General features: G+C 40.7%; 1 protein-coding gene across 6 annotated transcripts in view; it reads right to left on the bottom strand.

Annotated features, from left to right (window-relative positions):
* Positions 1-22,194, bottom strand: part of PTK2 (protein tyrosine kinase 2) — a 297,965-nt gene that overhangs the window by 195,163 nt on the left and 80,608 nt on the right. For all 6 annotated transcript variants that reach the window (XM_065398777.1, XM_065398776.1, XM_065398773.1 and 3 more), the window contains one exon: positions 10,825-10,991. In XM_065398777.1, the coding sequence (XP_065254849.1) occupies positions 10,825-10,991 (167 nt within the window). The remainder of the gene's footprint in view (positions 1-10,824; positions 10,992-22,194) is intronic.

Here is a 22,194-nt window from a genome sequence, read left to right as displayed (position 1 = left end):
GGTGGCAGCTCCCAAGGGGGTTTCTGTGATCCAACCCATCACACACTCACTAGACAATTAACTTAAAATATATTGGCTGGTTAACCATTCATCTTACATGTATACATATTCTGTCACTCCAAAGTGTTTTAAGACACATGGCTGGTGAGACGAAGGCAGATGGGAGGCTAAGGGAGTCAGCGAGCTGAGTTTGTCAGCGAAGGAAGACAGGGAAGCAGGGTTGTGTGTCCTCCCCCTCCCCCCACTTTCCTTAATTTGCAAGAACTCTACAAGGAAGAACCATCAATGGGAGAAAGCAGCATGTTGCCAACTCCATTGATAGCTCTTCCTCTGCTTGCACCTGTGCCCCCCCCCCACTGCCAGCCAGCCATCCTGACCCTGGAGACTTCCACCAGGCCCTGGTCTTGACTTGCTGGGAATGCAGCCTGTATGTTCCCGCTGATGAAAGCCAGGCAGGGGGAATAACCTGGGTGTAAGAGCTGTTAGTTGGTGGAATCCCACAGGAAACAGGTTAGAAAGCTGCAGGAGGAAGTGGCTCAACTGTGTAGCATCCAGGAGAGTGAGGACTTCATTGACAGGACACACGTGGAAACATCTGGGAAGGAGGATATTAGGTGACCACAGCAGCACCAGAGGAGGAAGGCGAACCAGCTGCTCTAGGGGGAGGAGACTGGCTGCTGGCCATCTTGGGCAGTAGACAGTGTTCCACTCCCTACCCAGGTCCCCCAATCATCAAGGTGAAGAACTGGTATGCTATACTGGCAACAGGAGGTGACGAACAGATCCCAGTGGCTGAGGAGGAGGAGCCCCTTGCCCCCAAAGCTGGGAGGCTCATGGCCATCACACCCAAGGGGGGGCATAAGGTGCTAGTGTTTTAGTACTCCCTTCAGGAGGGTGGAGGAAACCATCTCCTGACCTGACCTGATGTCCCAGGGAGGTGTGCTTCCTGCCTGGAGATGTTGCACATCGGAGAACTTACAGAAAGGCTGCTGAGGCTCGTCCAGCTCTCTGACCACTACCCCATAATGTTCATGCATGTGGGCACTAATCATATTATCAGGTCTGACCCTGAGCAGATCAGCAGTGACTACAGGGCTCTGGGAGTGAGGTCAAGAAATCAGGGGCATAGTTTGTATTCTTGTTCATCATCCCAGTTGAGGGTAAGGGCCCAGGTAGGGACATGTGCATCTTGAAAATGAATGCATGGCTGTAAAGATGGTGCCAAAAGGAGGGCTTCAGCTTCCTCAACCGTAGGATGCCATTCTGGGAAGAAGGCCTACTGATAGCTCAGTGGTTTGAGCATTGACCTGCTAAACCCAGAGTTTTGTGAGTTCAATCCTTGAGTGGGCCACTTAGGGATCTGGGGCAAAAATCTGTCTGGGGATTGGTCCTGCTTTGAGCAGGTGATTGGACTAGATGACCTCCTGAGGTCCCTTCCAACCCTGATATTCTATGATTCTATGAAATTAATGTTGTGCACAGAATTTCCTTTTCCCTCACAGAAACGGGCTGTAGAGCTGCTGGCTGCCACTGGACCCAGCAGAGCCCAGCTCGCAGAGGGACAGAGCTGGAGGGTATGGGGAGCTGCAGTTCCCGGCACGCCTTGAAGGAAGGAGGCGGTGTGCAGAAAACTCCACACAAGCCCAGGATCCAGTATCAAGCCGTTTCTCCCTCTGGATCCCTGGGCTATGGGGGGGCCCCCATGGCTGGGCTCTGGAGAGAGGAAGTCTGAGTGTCTTCCCCCCTCTCTGGCAGGGGATGGGGCAGAGAAACGGAAACTGGGTTGTTGTAGGGGTTTCTTTAACTCTACTCCTGGGAGAATTTTTGTGTGTGTCTGTATTGTTACAGATATACTTCCTGACAGGTATTTTGCAATAAATTACCAAAATAATTGAAACTGGTATGATTATATAGTCTTATTTTGACAAATAAAATATGCAGAATTTTAAAATACTGTGCAAGGAATTTTTATTTTTTTGGAATAAGAAATATCCAAAACACAATACCTAGTAGTAACGGGCAACTTTAACTACCCAGACTGTTTGAAGAGTAGTATGGCAAAACACAAAATTTCCAATAAGTTATTAAAATGTACTGGTGACAACTTTTTATTTCAGAAAGTGGAGGGGGGACAGTCATTTTAGATTTAATTCTGAACATCAGGGTGGAGTCAGTAGCAAATCTGAAGGTGGAAGGCAACTTGGACGAAAGTGATCATGCTTCATGATAGATTTCATGATTCTAACAAAAGAAGACATGAGAGCAGCAGAAAAAGGACAATGGACTTCGAAACTTTAAACTCAGAGAACTGGTAGGTAAGGTCCCATGGGAAGAAAATCTAAAGGAAAAAGGAGTTCAGGAGAGTTGGCAGTTTCTCAAGAAGACAATATTAAAAGCACAACTGCAAACTATCCCCGTGTGAAGAAAAGATGGGAAGAATGATTAGAGGCCAATATATTCCATCAGGAATTCTTTAATGATTTGAAAATCCAAATGGAATCCTATAAAAATGGAAGCATGGACAAATTGATAAGGTGTACAAAAAAACAGCGCAAATGTGTAGACACAAATACAGAAAGGCTAAGGTAAAAATGCGTTACACTTAGCACATGACATAAAAGGCAGTCAGAGGAGGTTCGTTAAATACATTAGGAGCAAGAGAAAGATGAAGGAAAGTGTAGGTCTGCCACATAACAGGGAAAGAGAACTAATAACTAACAACATCAAGAATGTTGAGGTGTTTAATGTCTATTTTGCTTCAGTCTTTACTAAAAAGGTTGATGATGACCAGATACTCAACACAATAGGTAATAACAACAACAAGGCAGAAGGAATGCAAGCCAAAATTGGGAAAGAACAGGTTAAAGAATATTTAGATAAGTTATATGAATTCAAGATGGTAGGGCTTGATGCAATTAATTCTAGGGTACTTAACGAACTAGCTGAAGCCATCTCAGAACCATTAGCAATTATCTTTGAGAACTCATGAAGGATGGATGCGGTCCCAGAGGACTGGAGAAGGGCAAGCATAGTACTAGCGTTAAAAAGTGGAAAAAAGAGGACCTGGATAACTACAGACCATCAGCCTAACTTCGATACCTGGAAAGAGACTGGAACAAATTATTCAACAATTAGTCTGTAAGCACCTAGAGAATAACAGGGATATAAGAAATAGCTAGCATGGATTTGTCAAGAAGAAATCAGGCCAAACCAACCTAATTGCCTTCTCTGACAGGTTTATTGGCCTAGTGGATGGGGGGAATCAATAGATGTGATATATCTTGATTTTAGAAAGTCCCACATGACTTTCCCATAAGCAAGCTAGAGAAATGCAATCTAGATGATATTACTATACGGTGGGTGCAAAACTGGTTGGAAGAACTTACTCAAACAGGAGTTATCAATAGTTCGCTAAGTGGGAAGACATATCTAGTGGGGTCCTGCAAGGGTCAATCCTGGGTTCGGTACTATTCAATATTTTCATTAATGACTTGGATAATGGAATGGAGAGCATGCTTATAAAATCTGCAGATGACACCAAGTTGGGAAGTATTGCAAGCACTTTGGAGGACAGGATGAGAATTCAAAACAACGTTGACAAATTGGAGAACTTGTCCGAATTCAACACAATGAAATTTAATAAAGACAATTGCAAAATACTTTATGTAGGAAGAAAAAATAAAATGCACAACTAGAAAATGGGGAATAACTGGCAAGGTGATGGCATTCCTGAAAAGGCTCAGAGGGGTATAATGGATCACAAACTGAATATGAGTGAACAACATCAAAGGTTAAAAAACTGGGCATGTTTAGTCTTGAGAAAAGAACACTGAAGAGGGACTGATAACACTGGTCTACAATTTTTGAGAAGTCGTCTGCTTCAGAGATAAAATGTGCTATTTATTATGTATTTTGATGTGCTGAATTCAAATATGACAATTAAAACAACTGATTGGCTACTGTTTCTAAGATATTTAAGTTTTTACATTTTATGTCTATGTATATTGTGTAGATAGTAGAGTTTTAATCATAAATTGTAAACCTAGGTCTTTTCATGTGTTTATGGTTGCTTTACATGATAATATTTCACCTGTCCTGTTTATGTAACACTTTAAAAATCAGCAAAAGGGTTCTATAAATAAAATTTATTATGAAACAAAAGGCAAAAAACTATTCTGTACATAGTTTAGTCCTATTCAGTGTCTACTCGGCGCTTCTTGGCTTGTCTCTTGTATTCATTAAATGGAGCATCTCTTGTCACTGTCCAGCAATAGTCTGCAAGCATTGATGGGCTCCATTTGCCCTGATAGCATTTCTCCATTGTTGCAATGTCCTGGTGAAATCGCTCGCCGTGCTTGTCGCTCACTGCTCCGCAGTTCGGTGGAAAAAAATCTAGATGAGAGTGCAAAAAATGTATCTTTAGTGACATGTTGCAACCAAGGCTTTTGTATGCCTTGAGGAGGTTTTCCACCAACAATCTGTAGTTGTCTGCCTTCTTGTTTCCGAGAAAATTTATTGCCACTAACTGGAAGGCTTTCCATGCCGTCTTTTCCTTGCCACGCAGTGCATGGTCAAATGCATCATCTCGAAGAAGTTCACGAATCTGAGGACCAACAAAGACACCTTCCTTTATCTTAGCTTCACTTAACCTTAGAAATTTTCCACGGAGGTACTTGAAAGCTGCTTGTGTTTTGTCAATGGCCTTGACAAAGTTCTTCATCAGACCCAGCTTGATGTGTAAGGGTGGTAACAAAATCTTCCTTGATTCAACAAGTGGTGGATGCTGAACACTTTTCCTCCCAGGCTCCAATGACTGTCGGAGTGGCCAATCTTTCTTGATGTAGTGGGAATCTCTTGCACGACTATCCCATTGGCAGAGAAAACAGCAGTACTTTGTGTATCCAGTCTGCAGACCAAGCAAGAGAGCAACAACCTTCAAATCGCCACAAAGCTGCCACTGATGTTGGTCATAGTTTATGCACCTCAAAAGTTGTTGCATGTTGTCATAGGTTTCCTTCATATGGACTGCATGAGCAACTGGAATTGATGGCAAAACATTGCCATTATGCAGTAAAACAGCTTTAAGACTCGTCTTCGATGAATCAATGAACAGTCTCCACTCATCTGGATCGTGAACGATGTTGAGGGCTGCCATCACACCATCGATGTTGTTGCAGGCTACAAGATCCACCTTCCATGAAGAAGAATGGGACAAGATCCTTTTGACAGTCACGGAACATGGAAACCCTAACATCACCTGCCAAGAGATTCCACTGCTGTAGTCTGGAGCCCAACAGCTCTGCCTTACTCTTGGGTAGTTCCAAATCCCTGACAAGGTCATTCAGTTCACCTTGTGTTATGAGGTGTGGTTCAGAGGAGGAGGATGGGAGAAAATGTGGGTCCTGTGACATTAATGGTTCAGGACCAGAAGTTTCATCCTCTTCCTCTTCCTCGTCTGACTCAAGTGAGAATGATTCTGGTGCATCAGGAACCGGCAGTCCTTCTCCGTGGGGTACCGGGCGTATAGCTGATGGAATGTTTGGATAATGCACAGTCCACTTTTTCTTCTTTGACACACCTTTCCCAACTGGAGGCACCATGCAGAAGTAACAATTGCTGGTATAATCTGTTGGCTCTCTCCAAATCATTGGCACTGCAAAAGGCATAGATTTCCTTTTCCTGTTCAACCACTGGCGAAGATTTGTTGCACAAGTGTTGCAGCATATGTGTGGGGCCCACCTCTTGTCCTGATCTCCAATTTTGCAGCCAAAATAAAGGTGATGGGCTTTCTTAACCATAGTGGTTATACTGCGCTTTTGTGATGCAAAAGTCACTTCACCACAAACATAGCAGAAGTTATCTGCACTGTTCACACAAGTACGAGGCATCTCTGCTCACTTTGGCTAAACAGAAATGTGTCCCTTTGCAAAATCAAACACTGACAAATAAGAGAGCACAACACTGTATGATTTCTAGAACTGATATAGGGCAATTTGTTCAGCAGAGTGATGTAAGCTTCGTTATGATTGCATCATCCATGACTTCTAGGAATAACATGATGCAATTCATATCATGTATGACGCAATACCAGCTTCAGATTGCATCATTCACTGTTTTGCCTAAAAAGCAAGTACTGTCCAAACCCAGTCATAGATTTATTCATAGATCCAGTCAAAGATGTATTTTAGTCATTTCTGGTTTAAATTGAGATCCCTTCCCTTTATAACTAACTTATCCTCCGCCATTCCCAAGTCAAGGGTCGTATATACTGACCCAATAGCATATCTTGAAAACTAGAGCCAATCAACAATTTTAAGCATCATTTTCGTTCTCAGTGACCCAGAATTAGTAAAGTTGACTACATTTATTTCAGAAGCATTTTGGCTGTAGAGCAGTGTAATCTTCAAATATGTTAAGAGCTGTTACAAAGAGGACAATGATCAGTTACTCTCCCTGACCAGAGGAGGAAGGACAAGAAATAATGGGCTTAATCTGCAGCAAAGGAGATTTAGGTTAGATATCAAGAAAAACTTTCGAACTATAAAGGTAGTTAAGTTCTGGAATAGGCTTCCAAGGGAGGCTGTGGAGTCATTGGAGGTTTTTAAGAACAGGTTGAACAGATGCCTGTCAGGAAGGGTCTATGTTTGCTTTGTCCTGTCTGAGCAAAGGGGTCTGGATGTGAGGACTTCTTAAGGTCCCTTCCAGACCTATATTTCTATCATTCTATTAGAATTAGCTATAGACTGAATTAGAGAACATCCCTAGATTTCATTTCTGCAACATGCTTCTGCAGAGATGTTTATAACGTGAGCGTAACTGTATAAAACAGAAATTGATTATTAATACCTTTAGAAATGAGAAAGAAGAAAGAGAAAACTGTTCAAGATGATGATATGGCCAGAAAGCTAAGTTTAAACTTCAGACATGTCTCTGCTTTTTTTATGCACAGCAAGTTTTGCCTGTGACTATATTAAATATTATCCTGGCTCAAGTAACTACTGCAAATTATTGTTGATCTATTTCAACCAGAAGGACTTGCTTTATGCTCTGCAAAGCTCCATTCTCTCCTTTCCACACACATTTCAGCGCTAAACATTTCAGTTAAATCTCTCCCTCCGATCTAGGTACAGCTCTCTTGTGCTACACAGAACAAAATAGTAGTAAATCAGTCTCTGAATTTGCAGCACAAACTAAAAGGTCACTGCAAACCTTTTCCTGGCTCATGTTCTTAGAGGCAAGTGATTCCCCTGTAAGTCTGAATTTGCTTGTTACTGTGATTATCATTCCTTTCCTCACAAGTTGTGTCAAATTGAATCGGACTTCATGTAGCAGACTATAAAAGCCTCTTTATTATCATATTAAGAGAACCTAATGTACTAAATATAGGCACCAGTACAAAATAGCTTTTGCCTTCTGGACAAGTTGCTAAGTTTCTGAAATCTTGATCTTTTAAATTGTATTTTTCCTTAACTGCACTAATCAGTTATTTCTACAAAGAATTTTTAACAAAGCAGATTCATCACCAATGTTAAAAAAACAATTTACATAACAATGGGATGCATCTACTGGTAATTGGCTTGTTACTGGATTAACAAATCTCAATTAAATTTGGAAGATTAAGTGTTTTACAATAAACTCTACCCCGATATAATGTGACCCGATATAACACGAATTCTGATATAACGCGGTAAAGCAGTGCTCGGGGGGGGGAGGGGGGCTGCGCACTCCGGTGGATCAAAGCAAGTTCGATATAATTCAGTTTCACCTATAATGCGGTAAGATTTTTTGGCTCCCGAGGACAGCGTTATATCGAGGTAGAGGTGTAATTAGAAGTATAACCTGCACATAAATTTGGTATAAAACACCTCTGTTTGCAATGCTAGATCTTGCATATCGAGGAAATGAGAGAGAGCCAATGGTCATTGTAGTATACAATACAGCTGTGTTCCTCAATATTAGTTTCCTGAATAGAATGAATGTTATCAATGAACAAATAAGCATTCAGTTTCACTGATAAAGTCTCCAGTGTTCACTGACATCATCCTTTTGAACCTTCTGGGGGTTTGTAACAGTCGAAGACCTTGTCTACACTGCTAAAAAAGGTGTGTGTTTTTTACATTCAGATAATAGTCACTCTTAGCTCAGTGGTTTGAGCATTGGCCTGCTAAACCCAGGGCTGTGAGTTCAATCCTTAAGGGGGCCATTTAGGGATCTGGGGCAAAAATCTGTCTGGGGATTGGTCCTGCTTTGAGCAGGGGGGGTTGGACTAGATGACCTCCTGAGGTCCCTTCCAACACTGATATTCTATGATTCTATAACTCATGTGTATGACCCATCCCATGGTGAAGACATGGCACTTTTGTTTTACCATTAGGTAAACTAGGCAAGATCAGCACTATCTTGCTGCCTTGGGATGACCTCACCTAGTTTATCTCACAGTAAAACTGAAGTGTCCTGTCTTCACTGTGTTTTTACCTTGGGATAGTTCATGTGTGTGAGTTGCCCAAGAGTAAAAAACATACATTTTTCAGCAGTGAAGACATGGCCACAGTGGTATCTTAAAGCAAGTTTAAGGCTTGGGCAATGGACTCCTAACAAACAGCTACTTCCTGCTCCTTCACTCGCTACAGAATTGCATTCTGCTAATTTTCATTAGGATGGTTACCGATTGGCACTGCTGTGAAACTAGGCTACATGTGCTCTTACAGCTGAACTGAATGCCATTGGAAGAGAGAAGAGATGTCTGGCTTAACAAACTGTGGCTGACCGTGTAGGTCTGAATTTATTACTTATCCTGAGCCTTAACCACAGCCATAGGAGTCTACTGCAGTGTGGTGTGAATACAGAGTCACCTCCAGTTCCTCTGCTCTGCTATGTTTCCTCCTCAGGACTGAAAATAGTATCCAATAGCATCACAAAAACCACTTACATTAGGGGCAGAATTTGTTCCAAGAATTTTTATCATTTTCTATCTCCTCCTGCTGTCGGGAAGTATAATCTAAGCATCTGGACTGATCTAAAAGAATATTAGAGAATACATTTTCCGTGTATATTGAATACACAGTCTTAAATTAAAATCATTAAAAAATTCCCATATGAGCAGCAGTTACTTGATTATTATGTTATAGGAAGATATTAATTCAAGCACCATTCCAGGACTTCTCTCTTACTCTACTAATCTAAATATTTTAACAAGTACTGTCATCTGATCCTAAATGCTCTGTTTTATAGTATTACAAATATGACAGCAACATTTTGATTATTCAAAGCAAATCTCTATGGGTTTAAAAGGTATGTCAGGCTGCTTGCATTCGATAAAGCATAAAATGACACTCTGGAGATGTACTGAATAATTTATATCTTATCATGACACTTGTCTGAGGTTTTTATACAATCCCTTTATCCAAACTTCAAAACAATTATCTAACTTTCCTTTTAAAACTGATTAACTTTGTTTTGTAATATGTAACATATGGGTTGCATCACATAATATACATCACATGTATATATGCATCACATGAAACTGGCACTTTGACAATAGGTAAGAAATATCCATTGCATAAATTATTCATATCTCATATTTGGTTCTGGTCATATTATGTGAACAGAATATTCCCCCCCCCCCAAAGACACTTCAAAGTATTATTTATGATAATTTGCTTGAAAAATATAATCAATCAGCATCATTAAAGCATACAGGAAGCCCTAAATTGTCATGTACGCAGAAGAAAATGTGCAATATTTCTGACAGCAATGTTTTAAACTTTCTCATTTAGTGTGACAGGCTAATCCAGGCTACCCCCTAAAAGGGAATTAATAAACTCACAGGATCAGATTTGCTAGATGTGGTAAGCATTTACTAGTAAATTATCTAGCAATTTAAATTTCAAGAAATTACGTGCAGACTGTTAACTCTACTGCAGTTCTTCAGAAGAACATATTTGTGGGTTTTTAAATGACTAGTAATCCTGTGTAAAGTGTGTTATGGTCAGAAAACTGATTATATTCAGAGATTATATGGCCAGAAGGGATCACTGTGATCATCTGAGTTTGACCTCCTGCATAACACAAGTGATAGGATTTACCTGAATTAACTATGAACATTTCTTATTCTGTAGATCTGCTCCATGTATTTATTCAGATATATATCTCTTCACTTTTCTGACAAAGAGTTTTTCTACTGCTTTTTACTTCTATTAGCACTGCAGAAGCAAGCCATTTAAAACAGACTGAGCTGTATTCTTCTCTGGTTTGTATATTAAGAACAGATTTGGCAATTAAATCTCACCTGGAGAATCTTAACCCATTCTAAATCTGTACATTTCTAAACAGGAGTAATTAACATTTGTCTTGGTTAAATGATAGCTGCATTATATGAAGCTTAACAACACTTCCCTAATTTCTTTTAAAGAGAATATAAAATGCCCTTTTAGAAGTATTTTTAAATGCATCACAGCATTTTTATGCTTAAAACAGGGATACAATTAAATGTTATGATTCACTGGGCCTACTACATATTTAGCAAGTCTCATCCTACTCTTATCCCACTCTAAGATTTGCAGGCTCAAATTAGACTTATCAGCTCTTCACAGTTGGCAGAATTCCCTTCTAGCCAATGAGCCTTTCCTCTGGAATACCAGGGCACCTTCTCATTTCTTCTGGCTTTTTGCTGGGTAACTATAGGCAGCTGTCTCCCTTTCTACTAGCCCTATTCTCAGGAGTTCTGCAAGAGGATTTTCTTTATAAAATAAAAGATTATACAAAGTTTATGGCAAACAGAACATGATGATTTGATTTTGAAACTGAACAGGTTTATAATCTTACTTCCATTCCTCTGGAGGGTGGGCTAATTCAAACCTCTCCCTCACATTGGATACACCCATGTCCAGATGTAGCCAGTGGACCTCCTCAGATTGCAGGTGACTGAGCCGTAATCCATAACAGGCCACATTCTTTACTTTGTGACTGTCCACTATCTTCTGAATTATGCCCTAAAACACACAAAAATGCACATATTTGTTATAAAACTTTTTGTTCATGCCTGTAAAGGGTAACCATATCTCATACTTTGTACAAAGGGCTAATCAATGGATCCGACATAGCTACATTTATTAGGAGTGCAAGAAAATAAGTTACTAATTTTTAAACTGTAATTCCAGTTCTGAATTTTTAGTTATATGATTTTACATGAATCTGTACCAGTCATGTATCTTACCAAAACTGAGCCACTATATGCTCTACATAGGGAAAATGCTGGGGAGGGGAAAGGGCAGATTTGCAGATTGAAAAAAAAACCACAACACCTTTTACTTGTTAAATTTTTCTAACTCTTCCGCAAATCTTGACAGTCCCTCCCCACCTACGTTAGGAAAACAGTCAGAAGCTTTCCTCTTCTTTTGTGCCTGAGCAAACAGGATTTAGTAAAAGGTTAATTCACTCATGAACCCTTGATTTTTCCATCTAACTTGTCCTTGAGGGTCAACATTAATCTCTACCATAGCAGAAACATTTCCTAAGCAAGAGGCATCTACTCAGGTAGATTTTTCTAACAGAAAAATTGTACCCCAGGTTTGTCCTTTCATAAATTATAGTTTAGACTAACTCCAGGCAAGGAATAGTCAGAGTCCAAGAAAAGTCCACAGGTATCTGCCACAGAGTCCCACAGGAGTGGGAGCAGGACTACAGGGGCTAGGTAAGTAACAGTGTGTACAATATAGGGCAGTTTTGCAAAGTTCATTATTTTATATCCCAAAGGGTTTAAATGATTGAAAAACAACTTTTGAAACTGTGCAATACTATAAAAATCTGACCCTTATGGGGGTCTCCAGCCCAGCAAAATCTTTGGTTGATGAGCCATCAGTAGCATAGTGTTTGCTGAGGTGCAACAGGGGTGAAGATGATGTGGGGCCTACAAACAGGAAAGGCAAGACAAATTAAATAGTATGCTAATGTCCCACTTAGCTTTGCTATTGAGGTACTGACCACAAGGGTGCTAAAGCTGATGAAGTTTGTTTTTTACATTTAACAGAAGCCTGCTTTTATGTACGGCTGTTTATATACTGTACCAAATACTGCAGAGTACAGTTGCTCATATCCAAGGTTACAAAGAGCAGTGCTACTTCCAAGAGTACTTAGATGTACAAAGGGAAATATTTAACCCCCTCCTTACACTAAGGGCAATTTCTGCGTAAGTAAAGCCTGACATTTTGGCAAGCATACTTTTTTCTGAAGGTCACACAAATAAAGTGCAAAACATGCAGAGCTCATTTCAGAAATCTGCCCATGAAGGACAGTGTCTTGTCAATAATGAAAATAGGGGTCAATGTTCTGAAAAGGCAGTTATACTCAAACTGAAATATGACAAAGATGAGTTTGGGAAATGGAGTCAAGGCAAAATTGGATATTTTCCACACCAACAAAGCATTAAAAATATTGACAGATAAGCCAAAGTCAGAAACTGCTACAGTAGATAATCAAGTATGTGGCCAGAAAAGAAATGAGGAGGAGATTCAAGAGCTTCTCTAACTATCAGCCTGGTATTTTCTAATGGGGCCCAGGAAATCAAGTGCCTAATTCTCATGGAAAGCCAGTGGGAGCTGGGTGCCTAAATCCCTTTGAAATCCCAGTCTCAATTTAAAAACACAAAATATTTCTCAACCTTATTCCAGAAAAGCGCAATAGCTCTTCCGTTTTTGCACCAAAATCAAGTAAATATCAAGACAGTATTCTTTCGAATTGAAAAAATTGTCAATAAATACACAAGTTGAGTACATAGATAACCGTTTGCATACATGGTACTGTACTATACTGCTGTACAACAGGTTAGCTGTGTTAAATAACATGTCCCAGCCTGAGAGCTTAAACTCTAAATACATATTATGATTTTTTGTTTTTGTATTATCCTATAAAGTGAGAACAAATTTTATCTAGAACATTTCACAGAAAAGTAAACAAGCAGAGGTAGGCCATTCAGTGAGAAATTTAGAAAACATCTGGAGAATGGAGATGAAAGGTAAATACAACTTAATAGATGGTAAGTAAAATGGATTCACCTCTCTTCTCAAGTATAGTAAACTGATGAGAAGTACTTTTTACAATCTAATAAATTAACTTAAATACATTTATCAAAAATTAAATATACTGAAGAAGGAAATTAAGACAACCTTTACTGTAATTATTATTTTACAAACTTGTACATTTATGCAGAGCATAAGAACTGGTGCATACTACAAATCAAAATAAATATAGCATTTTGCTATCAGGCGTCCTTGGACTATTCCAATACTACAGCTTGACCCAAAAATGGAAAAATAAGAAAATAATGTGATCGAGACACTCAAGCTTTTAATATAGAGAGTTCATTCATTTTACACAAAAAAAAATTAAAAAGTTTAATTTCAACTATTTGGAGCTAGATCCTCACCTTGAATAAATCAGGACAGCTCCATTGAGCAACAACAATTTACACTAAGTGAGGATCTGTCCCTGTGTGAGAAACAGCTACATGCATATAATCTAGTAAATTCCCACAGAGTACAGCAGGATTTTGTTTTAGCCTGCTAGTGTTACAAAGCAGCAAAAGATTAAACATCCAAGAGCTTTACTGGCAGGGCGGCCATAATTTGGGCCAGTGTACTCAACTCTGACCCTTGTTAAATAATGCAGGGAAAGTCCTGGAATTCTGGAAAGCCTCCCCAGACTGTCTAGAGACACTTCCAATAACAGACAAAAGCAATTGCCATAACTTGTGCATGGATGACAGCTTCTCTGTCTTTCATGCTAACAAGAGATTTCACAAGTTGGGAAACCTTGCCACAAGCATGCCTGATGCTCTTTAGAATAGTGATTAGAATGTTTAATCAGAGGTTTTCAGACAGTTTAACTGCTTAACAACTGTACAGTAGGAACTAAAACACCCTGAAGTAAGCCATGACTAAATGCTTGACACTCTAACCACAGTGATATCTGAAAATTTCATAAGCTTAGGTATGACCAATGGAACAGTACAGTGTGTTCTAGGACCAGGACTGTAGGTAAGGAACACCTGAGTTCCAATCCTGACTATCAACAACCATTGTGTGGCCTTGAGTACATTCCACCTTATCAGTTTCCCAGTTAAGGAATACATTTATCTCCCACATAGGTACATTATAAGAGTTAATGTTAATGCAGCACTTTACACACTCAAAGTGCTATAAGAGTGCTAAAGTTTCATGCAGGACGTTTAAATTATGAATTGAACTGGACTGGACTCCAAAGCTTCAAATAAGTCAGATTTAAAATTTCCATAGGAAAAACAACAACTGTGGAATGCCCACATTCATGCTTACTGCAGTAAGATTTAGCCACACAACATCTATTCATAGATTCCAAAGCCAAAAGGGACAATTATGATCATCTAGTTCAGGGGTTCTCAAACTTCATTGAACCACGAACCCCTTCTGACAACAACCCCCCAGGAGGGGGGACTGAAGCATGAGCCCCGCTGCCCCAGCTGGGGGGCCTGAAACCTGAAGCCCCGGGTGGTGGGGCCCGGCCTTTGGCTTTGGCCCCGGGGCCCAGCAAGTCTAACACCAGCCCTGGGGATCCCATTAAAACAGGGTCACGACCCACTTTGGGATCCCGATCCACAGTTTGAGAACCGCTAATCTAGTTTAACCTCCCGTACAAGATATAGAACTTCCCCAAATTAATTCCTAGAGCATATCTGTTAGAAAAACATCCAATCTTGATTAAAAAATTGTCAGTGATGGAGAACCACCACAACCCTTCGTAAACTGTTCTAATGGTTAAATACCCTCACAGTCAAAAATTTATACCATATTTCCAGTCTGAATTTGTGTAGCTTCAAAGTCCAACCATTAGATCATGTTATATCTTTCGCGGCTAAACTGAAGAAGCCTATTATTAAATATTTGTTCCCCATGTAGGTGCTTACTGACGGTAATCAAGTCATCCCTTAAACTTCTCTTTGTTAAGCTAAATAGCTTGAGCTCTTTGAGTCTATCACTAATCATTCTTGTGGCTCTTCTCTGAACCATCTCCAATTTATCAACATCCTTCTTGAATTGTGGACACCAGAACTGGACACAGTATTCCTGCAGTGGTCGCACCAGTGCTAAATACACAGGTAAAATAACCTCACTGCTCTTACTTGAGATTTCCCTGTTTATGGATCCAAGGATCACATTAGCCCTTTTAGTTGCAGCGTCGCACTGGGAGCTCATGTTCAGCTGATTATCAAGCACAACCCCAAATCTTTTTTAGAGTCACTGCTTCCTAAGAGAGTGTCCCCCACTGTGTAAGTATGGCCTACATTCTTTGTTCCTAGACATTTAACTGCATTAAAACATGTATTGTTTCTTGCATACAGTTTACCACGCAATCCAGATCACTCAGTCTTACAGACCTGTCCCCTTCATTATTTACCACTCCCCCAATTTTTGTGTCATCTGCAAACTTTATCAGTGATGATTTTATGTTTTCTTTCAGGTTACTGATAAAAATAATAAATAGCTTAGGCCAAGAACTGATCCCTGCAGTACCTCACAAGAAACACACTCGCTTGATGATTCTGTATTTACAATTACATTTTGAGATCTCTCAGTTAGCCATCATTCAATCCACTTAATGTGTGCCATGTTAATTTTATATCCTCTAGTTTTTTAATCAAAATGACATGCAGAACCAAGAGAATGCTTACAGTAGTCTATTACATCAACACTATTACCTTTATCAACCAAACTTGTCATCTCATTAAAAAAGATATTAAGTTAGTTTGCCAGGATCTTTTTTCCATAAACCCATGTTGACTGGCATTCATTATATTACCCTCCTTTAATGCTATATTAATTGAATCCTGTATCAGCCACTCCATAATCTTGCCTGGAATCAATGTCAGACTGACAGGCTATAAATACCTGGGTCATCCTGTCAACCCTTTTAAAATATTTGCACAACATTAGCTTTCTTCTAGTCTTCTGGAACTTCCCCAGTGTTCCAGGACTTATTGAAAATTATTGACATTTTACTGAAAAATAATTATATTGTTTTAATCAAAATATTTTGCCTTTTGCCTGTCATCCAAGGATCTCAGAGTGCTTTACATCAATGTAAGAAATGTAACAATATTCAATTTATACACCAAAGATATTTTTGTTCAGTAGTAGCAGTAGTAATTAGCCTCATTATTGTGATACAAAAGGGGGCCATTCATAGTTGCTTCTGGACACAGGACTATAGATTTATGTTCATAGTGCTATTTCTATAGATCTTTACCCGATAAGTGTATATTTCACTTGGAAGGAGCCCAGTTATGTCCTGTCACCTGGCTCAGGTACCCATCCATTATGTGGGCATGTACTAAATACAAAACAAGAAAAATGAGATACTTATTTAACAGTAGAGGGTACCTACTTTCTAGCTCATTTACCAATAATGCTCAAGAATGAGTCTCATATTTCTTAATAAGTAGTTAGTCTGACAAATTGTTCTGTCATTTGGGCTGTTCCTATCACTCAAACACAGCTCCACAGTTTCAACAGTAGACGGGTCATTACTAATGTGTGAAGCAATTTCCAGACAGATCTGTCCTGTGCGGGAGATGGAATGGTTCTCTCTATTGACCAATAAAGCCACCTCAGGGTTGGTTTTAAGTTTGGTCTGCATTTTGGCACTACCAAATGATGAAAGGCCCAAGTCCATGATATCTGAGCCATTCTCATCAGATGTGCAGGAAGTCTCCTCTGTGTCCAAGCCCTCTTCTAAATACTACATTTCCCCCCGGATTATTTCACAAAATGACAGAAAGACCAACGGTTTCTATGTATTATTGTATACATAGAAACTACTACTAATAATAATACATTGTATTATCGCATTAATCTTGTCCTACTGCCCCTTATAGTTGGCTCTCAATGCACTAAAGCCACCTTCCTTTCTGCCCCGGTAAATTGCGTCACCAGATCACATTCTCAGGTCTCCTTAACTGTTGCATTCACCCAAAACTACAAGCTATGGTATAGGAATATCCAAAAAATGGTCCAAGAACCAAATGCAGAGGGAGACCTTGGGGCGCCGGGGGAGGAGTAGACATTGTGAGGAAAGCCAACCAAGACTGGAATGGAAGAACACAGACTTTGTGGGAGAGAACCAAGCAATGGAAGTGGAGACAGACTAGGAACCGCCATGGAAGGACAGAGTTTGGGAAATAGAAAGACCAGAGAGGGAAAGAGAAAAAGACAAGGAGGAAGAAAAAGCAATAGAAAGATTAAAATGAATTGTAGGAGAAAAACAAGGCAAGACACAGCTTAGAAAATAGCCTTAATTATTTATGTCCCCCCATTTTACTGTATTTCTTGGTCAGGACAGGGGAGTTGAAAGGTAGAAGGAGAATCCACTTTAACTTGGACAATAGTAGCATGCGGAGGGAGGAAAAGATATTTTCAGGATGATTGTGGCTGAGAGCCAGGGACACAGCAACTCCTAAGTTTTCTAATTTGAGCATTGCCTCTCCCTGTAACTACTGGATGAGAACAATGCAGATCAACTATCAGTTTTATTGCTAGTGATCTCAAACCAGCTATTTATATTTGTCTATCAAGAAAGACAGAAGAATATATGGCTACATGTATTTAATAGATAAAAACATTTATGTACACAAATGCAAATTACTTCAGGCTCCTGGCAAATTGCCACCATATCCCTCTGTGTTGCAAGGTTTAGATACCTCTTCTGTAGCCTGTAGGTTTGTTTCTATGGGTTTGTTGTATGAATCTTTCCAGCTCAGCAACACAAAGAATGGCTTATTTAGGAAGCGCACACAGGACGAGGCACAGAGCTAAAGGAACCCCAAATCAATTCTGTAAACAATCTGAGCTGTTGCTGTAATTGCTTTAAAAAACTGAAAACAGGGCCAGACCCTCAGCCAGTGTAATTCAAGTTAGTTCTATTCACTTCTGGCCCTTTTATTACCATCATCATTATTATTCATTATTTGTATTGTGGTATTCTCTAGAAGCCCTAATCAATTAACACCACTAGGGGGAAGGTGTACAACAGATCCCCCAACCATGGGAGTAGAAAAGTGTCCGACAGGGAGCCTCTATCGATTCCCCATATCAAGCAGAAAACGGGGCATTTCCTGTTCTGCCTGGACGCGAACAGGTACACCTGGGGAGTCCCCCACCTCTGGAAGATGATGCTGACCACTTCCAGATGGACAAAAAGGTCCTGCTGAAGTGATCTGCCAAAGCGTTCCTGGCCCCGGGGAGGTGTGCAGCTATGAGATGGATACCGTGTTGTACACAGAAGTCCCAGAGCCTGTGAGCTTCTTGGCAAAGGGCAGACAATCTGGCTCCGCCTTGCTTGTTGATATAGATCATGGCTGCTGTATTGTCCATCAGGATCTGGACCACCCTGCTTTTTATGTGAGATAGGAAGGCTTGGCAGGACAGGCATGTGATGGGTTCGATCACAGAGACCCCCTTGGGAGACTCACCTGATGTGCTGAGACTACCTCTGAGCCCGTTTTCTGTGCCAGTTTGGGCCTCCAGAACCCTGCCTTGTTGAGCCAGACAAGCCAGTCTGCTCCCGCACAGACCCAGGGTCTGAACCACGTGCCCCAAAGCTGCAGACTTAACTGAAAACCGCTTAAGAAGTGCTCCTATCTCCAGCACCCAGACACCCAACACCAGGTGACATAGTCACATGTCCTGTGAGACCCCAAGCCTTCATTCTTCCTGGCCTGACTCACAAGAAGGCTTGTAAGTAAACAGATCCATTTACAACCAATTGTCCTAGTTGATGGGAGCCATCAAGATTCCAAACCACCATTAATGGCCCACACTTTGTATAATTACAATAGGACCTCAGAGTTATATTTCATATTTCTAGTTTCAGATACAAGAATGATACATTTATACAAATAGGATGACCACAATTAGTAGATTGTAAGATTTGTAATGATACCTTATAAGAGACCTTTTGCATGAAGCATTTTCCAGTTACAATATATTCACACTCATTAGCATATTTTCATAAAATCATATGGAGTGCAACGTCACAAGGCGAACCGCTCTAAGCTCCCTGACATTGATGTGTAGGGAGCAATCGTGACTTGACCAGTGGCCTTGTGTGCAGAGATCGTCCAGGTGGGCGCCCAACCCCAGGTCCGAGGCATTGGAGACAAGGGTCTTCAATGCAGGATTCTGCCATTAGGTGAGTGATGACTGTATTTGGTCCGGGACCCTGACAACCCGCTCATGTGGTGTCTGTTGGGGACACAGACCAACGCCAGCCACACTTGCAGGGGCCTGAGACGGAGCCACGTGTGTCGGACCACATAAGTGCAGGCCGCCATGTGGCCCAACAATCGCAGGCACATGTGAGCGGTGGTGAGAGAGTGGGCTTGTATGCACGAGATGAGGTCCGCTGTGGCTTGGAACCGAGACTTGGGGAGGAAGGCTCAGGCCTGAGGCGAATAGAGGACCGGTCCAATGAACTCTATGCATTCCACTGGACTTAGGGTCAACTTTTTCTCGTTTATTAACAGCCCCAGATTGCGACACGTGGAACAAATCACACCGAGATGCTGCCGCACCTGATCCCAGGTCTGACCCTTTACACTTCTCTACAGCCAAAATGCTTCTGAAATAAATGTAGTCAAACTTTACTAATTCTGGGTCACTGAGAACGAAAATGATGCTTAAAATTGTTGATTGGCTCTAGTTTTCAAGATATGCTATTGGGTCAGTATATACGACCCTTGACTTGGGAATGGCGGAGGATAAGTGAGTTATAAAGGGAAGGGATCTCAATTTAAACCAGAAATGACTAAAATACATCTTTGACTGGATCTATGAATAAATCTATGACTGGGTTTGGACAGTACTTGCTTTTTAGGAAAAACAATGAGTGATGCAATCTGAAGCTGGTATTGCGTCATACATGATATGAATTGCATCATGGTATTCCTAGAAGTCATGGATGATGCAATCATAACGAAGCTTACATCACTCTGCTGAACAAATTGCCCTATATCAGCTCTAGAAATCATACAGTGTCGTGCTCTCTTATTTGTCAGTGTTTGATTTTGCAAAGGGACACATTTCTGTTTAGCCAAAGTGAGCAGAGATGCCTCGTACTTGTGTGAACAGTGCAGATCACCACAAACATAGCAGAAGTTAAGTGACTTTTGCATCACAAAAGCGCAGTATAACCACTACGGTTAAGAAAGCCTATCACCTTTATTTTGGCTGCAAAATTGGAGATCAGGACAAGAGGTGGGCCCCACACATATGCTGCAACACTTGTGCAACAAATCTTCGCCAGTGGTTGAACAGGAAAAGGAAATCTATGCCTTTTGCAGTGCCAATGATTTGGAGAGAGCCAACAGATCATACCAGCAATTGTTACTTCTGCATGGTGCCTCCAGTTGGGAAAGGTGTGTCAAAGAAGAAAAAGTGGACTGTGCATTATCCAAAAATTCCATCAGCTATACACCCGGTACCCCACGGAGAAGGACTGCCGGTTCCTGATGCACCAGAATCATTCTCACTTGAGTCAGACGAGGAAGAGGAAGAGGATGAAACTTCTGGTCCTGAACCATCAATGTCACAGGACCCACATTTTCTCCCATCCTCCTCCTCTGAACCACACCTCATAACACAAGGTGAACTGAATGACCTTGTCAGGGATTTGGAACTACCCAAGAGTAAGGCAGAGCTGTTGGGCTCCAGACTACAGCAGTGGAATCTCCTGGCAGGTGATGTTAGGGTTTCCATGTTCCGTGACTGTCAAAAGGATCTTGTCCCATTCTTCTTCATGGAAGGTGGATCTTGTAGCCTGCAACAACATCGATGGTGTGATGGCAGCCCTCAACATCGTTCACGATCCAGATGAGTGGAGACTGTTCATTGATTCATCGAAGACGAGCCTTAAAGCTGTTTTACTGCATAATGGCAATGTTTTGCCATCAATTCCAGTTGGTCATGCAGTCCATATGAAGGAAACCTATGACAACATGAAACAACTTTTGAGGTGCATAAACTATGACCAACATCAGTGGCAGCTTTGTGGCGATTTGAAGGTTGTTGCTCTCTTGCTTGGTCTGCAGACTGGATACACAAAGTACTGCTGTTTTCTCTGCCAATGGGATAGTCGTGCAAGAGATTCCCACTACATCAAGAAAGATTGGCCACTCCGACAGTCATTGGAGCCTGGGAGGAAAAGTGTTCAGCATCCACCACTTGTTGAATCAAGGAAGATTTTGTTACCACCCTTACACATCAAGCTGGGTCTGATGAAGAACTTTGTCAAGGCCATTGACAAAACACAAGCAGCTTTCAAGTACCTCCGTGGAAAATTTCTAAGGTTAAGTGAAGCTAAGATAAAGGAAGGTGTCTTTGTTGGTCCTCAGATTCGTGAACTTCTTCGAGATGATGCATTTGACCATGCACTGTGTGGCAAGGAAAAGACGGCATGGAAAGCCTTCCAGTTAGTGGCAATAAAGTTTCTCGGAAACAAGAAGGCAGACAACTACAGGTTGTTGGTGGAAAACCTCCTCAAGGCATACAAAAGCCTTGGTTGCAACATGTCACTAAAGATACATTTTTTGCACTCTCATCTAGATTTTTTTCCACCGAACTGCGGAGCAGTGAGCGACGAGCACGGCGAGCGATTTCACCAGGACATTGCAACAATGGAGAAACGCTATCAGGGCAAATGGAGCCCATCAATGCTTGCAGACTATTGCTGGACAGTGACAAGAGATGCTCCATTTAATGAATACAAGAGACAAGCCAAGAAGCGCCGAGTAGACACTGAATAGGACTAAACTATGTACAGAATAGTTTTTTGCCTTTTGTTTCATAATAAATTTTATTTATAGAACCCTTTTGCTGATTTTTAAAGTGTTACGTAAACAGGACAGGTGAAATATTATCATGTAAAGCAACCATAAACACATGAAAAGACCTAGGTTTACAATTTATGATTAAAACTCTACTATCTACACAATATACATAGACATAAAATGTAAAGACTTAAATATCTTAGAAACAGTAGCCAATCAGTTGTTTTAATTGTCATATTTGAATTCAGCACATCAAAATACATAATAAATAGCACATTTTATCTCTGAAGCAGACAACTTCTCAAAAATTGTAGACCAGTGTTATTAGTCAATTGTAGAGG

This window comes from Emys orbicularis, chromosome 2 (assembly GCF_028017835.1).
Source record: "Emys orbicularis isolate rEmyOrb1 chromosome 2, rEmyOrb1.hap1, whole genome shotgun sequence".
NCBI classification, from domain to species: domain Eukaryota; kingdom Metazoa; phylum Chordata; order Testudines; family Emydidae; genus Emys; species Emys orbicularis.
Note: the sequence above shows the minus strand (reverse complement) of the source record. Positions and strands in the feature narration are given on the sequence as shown.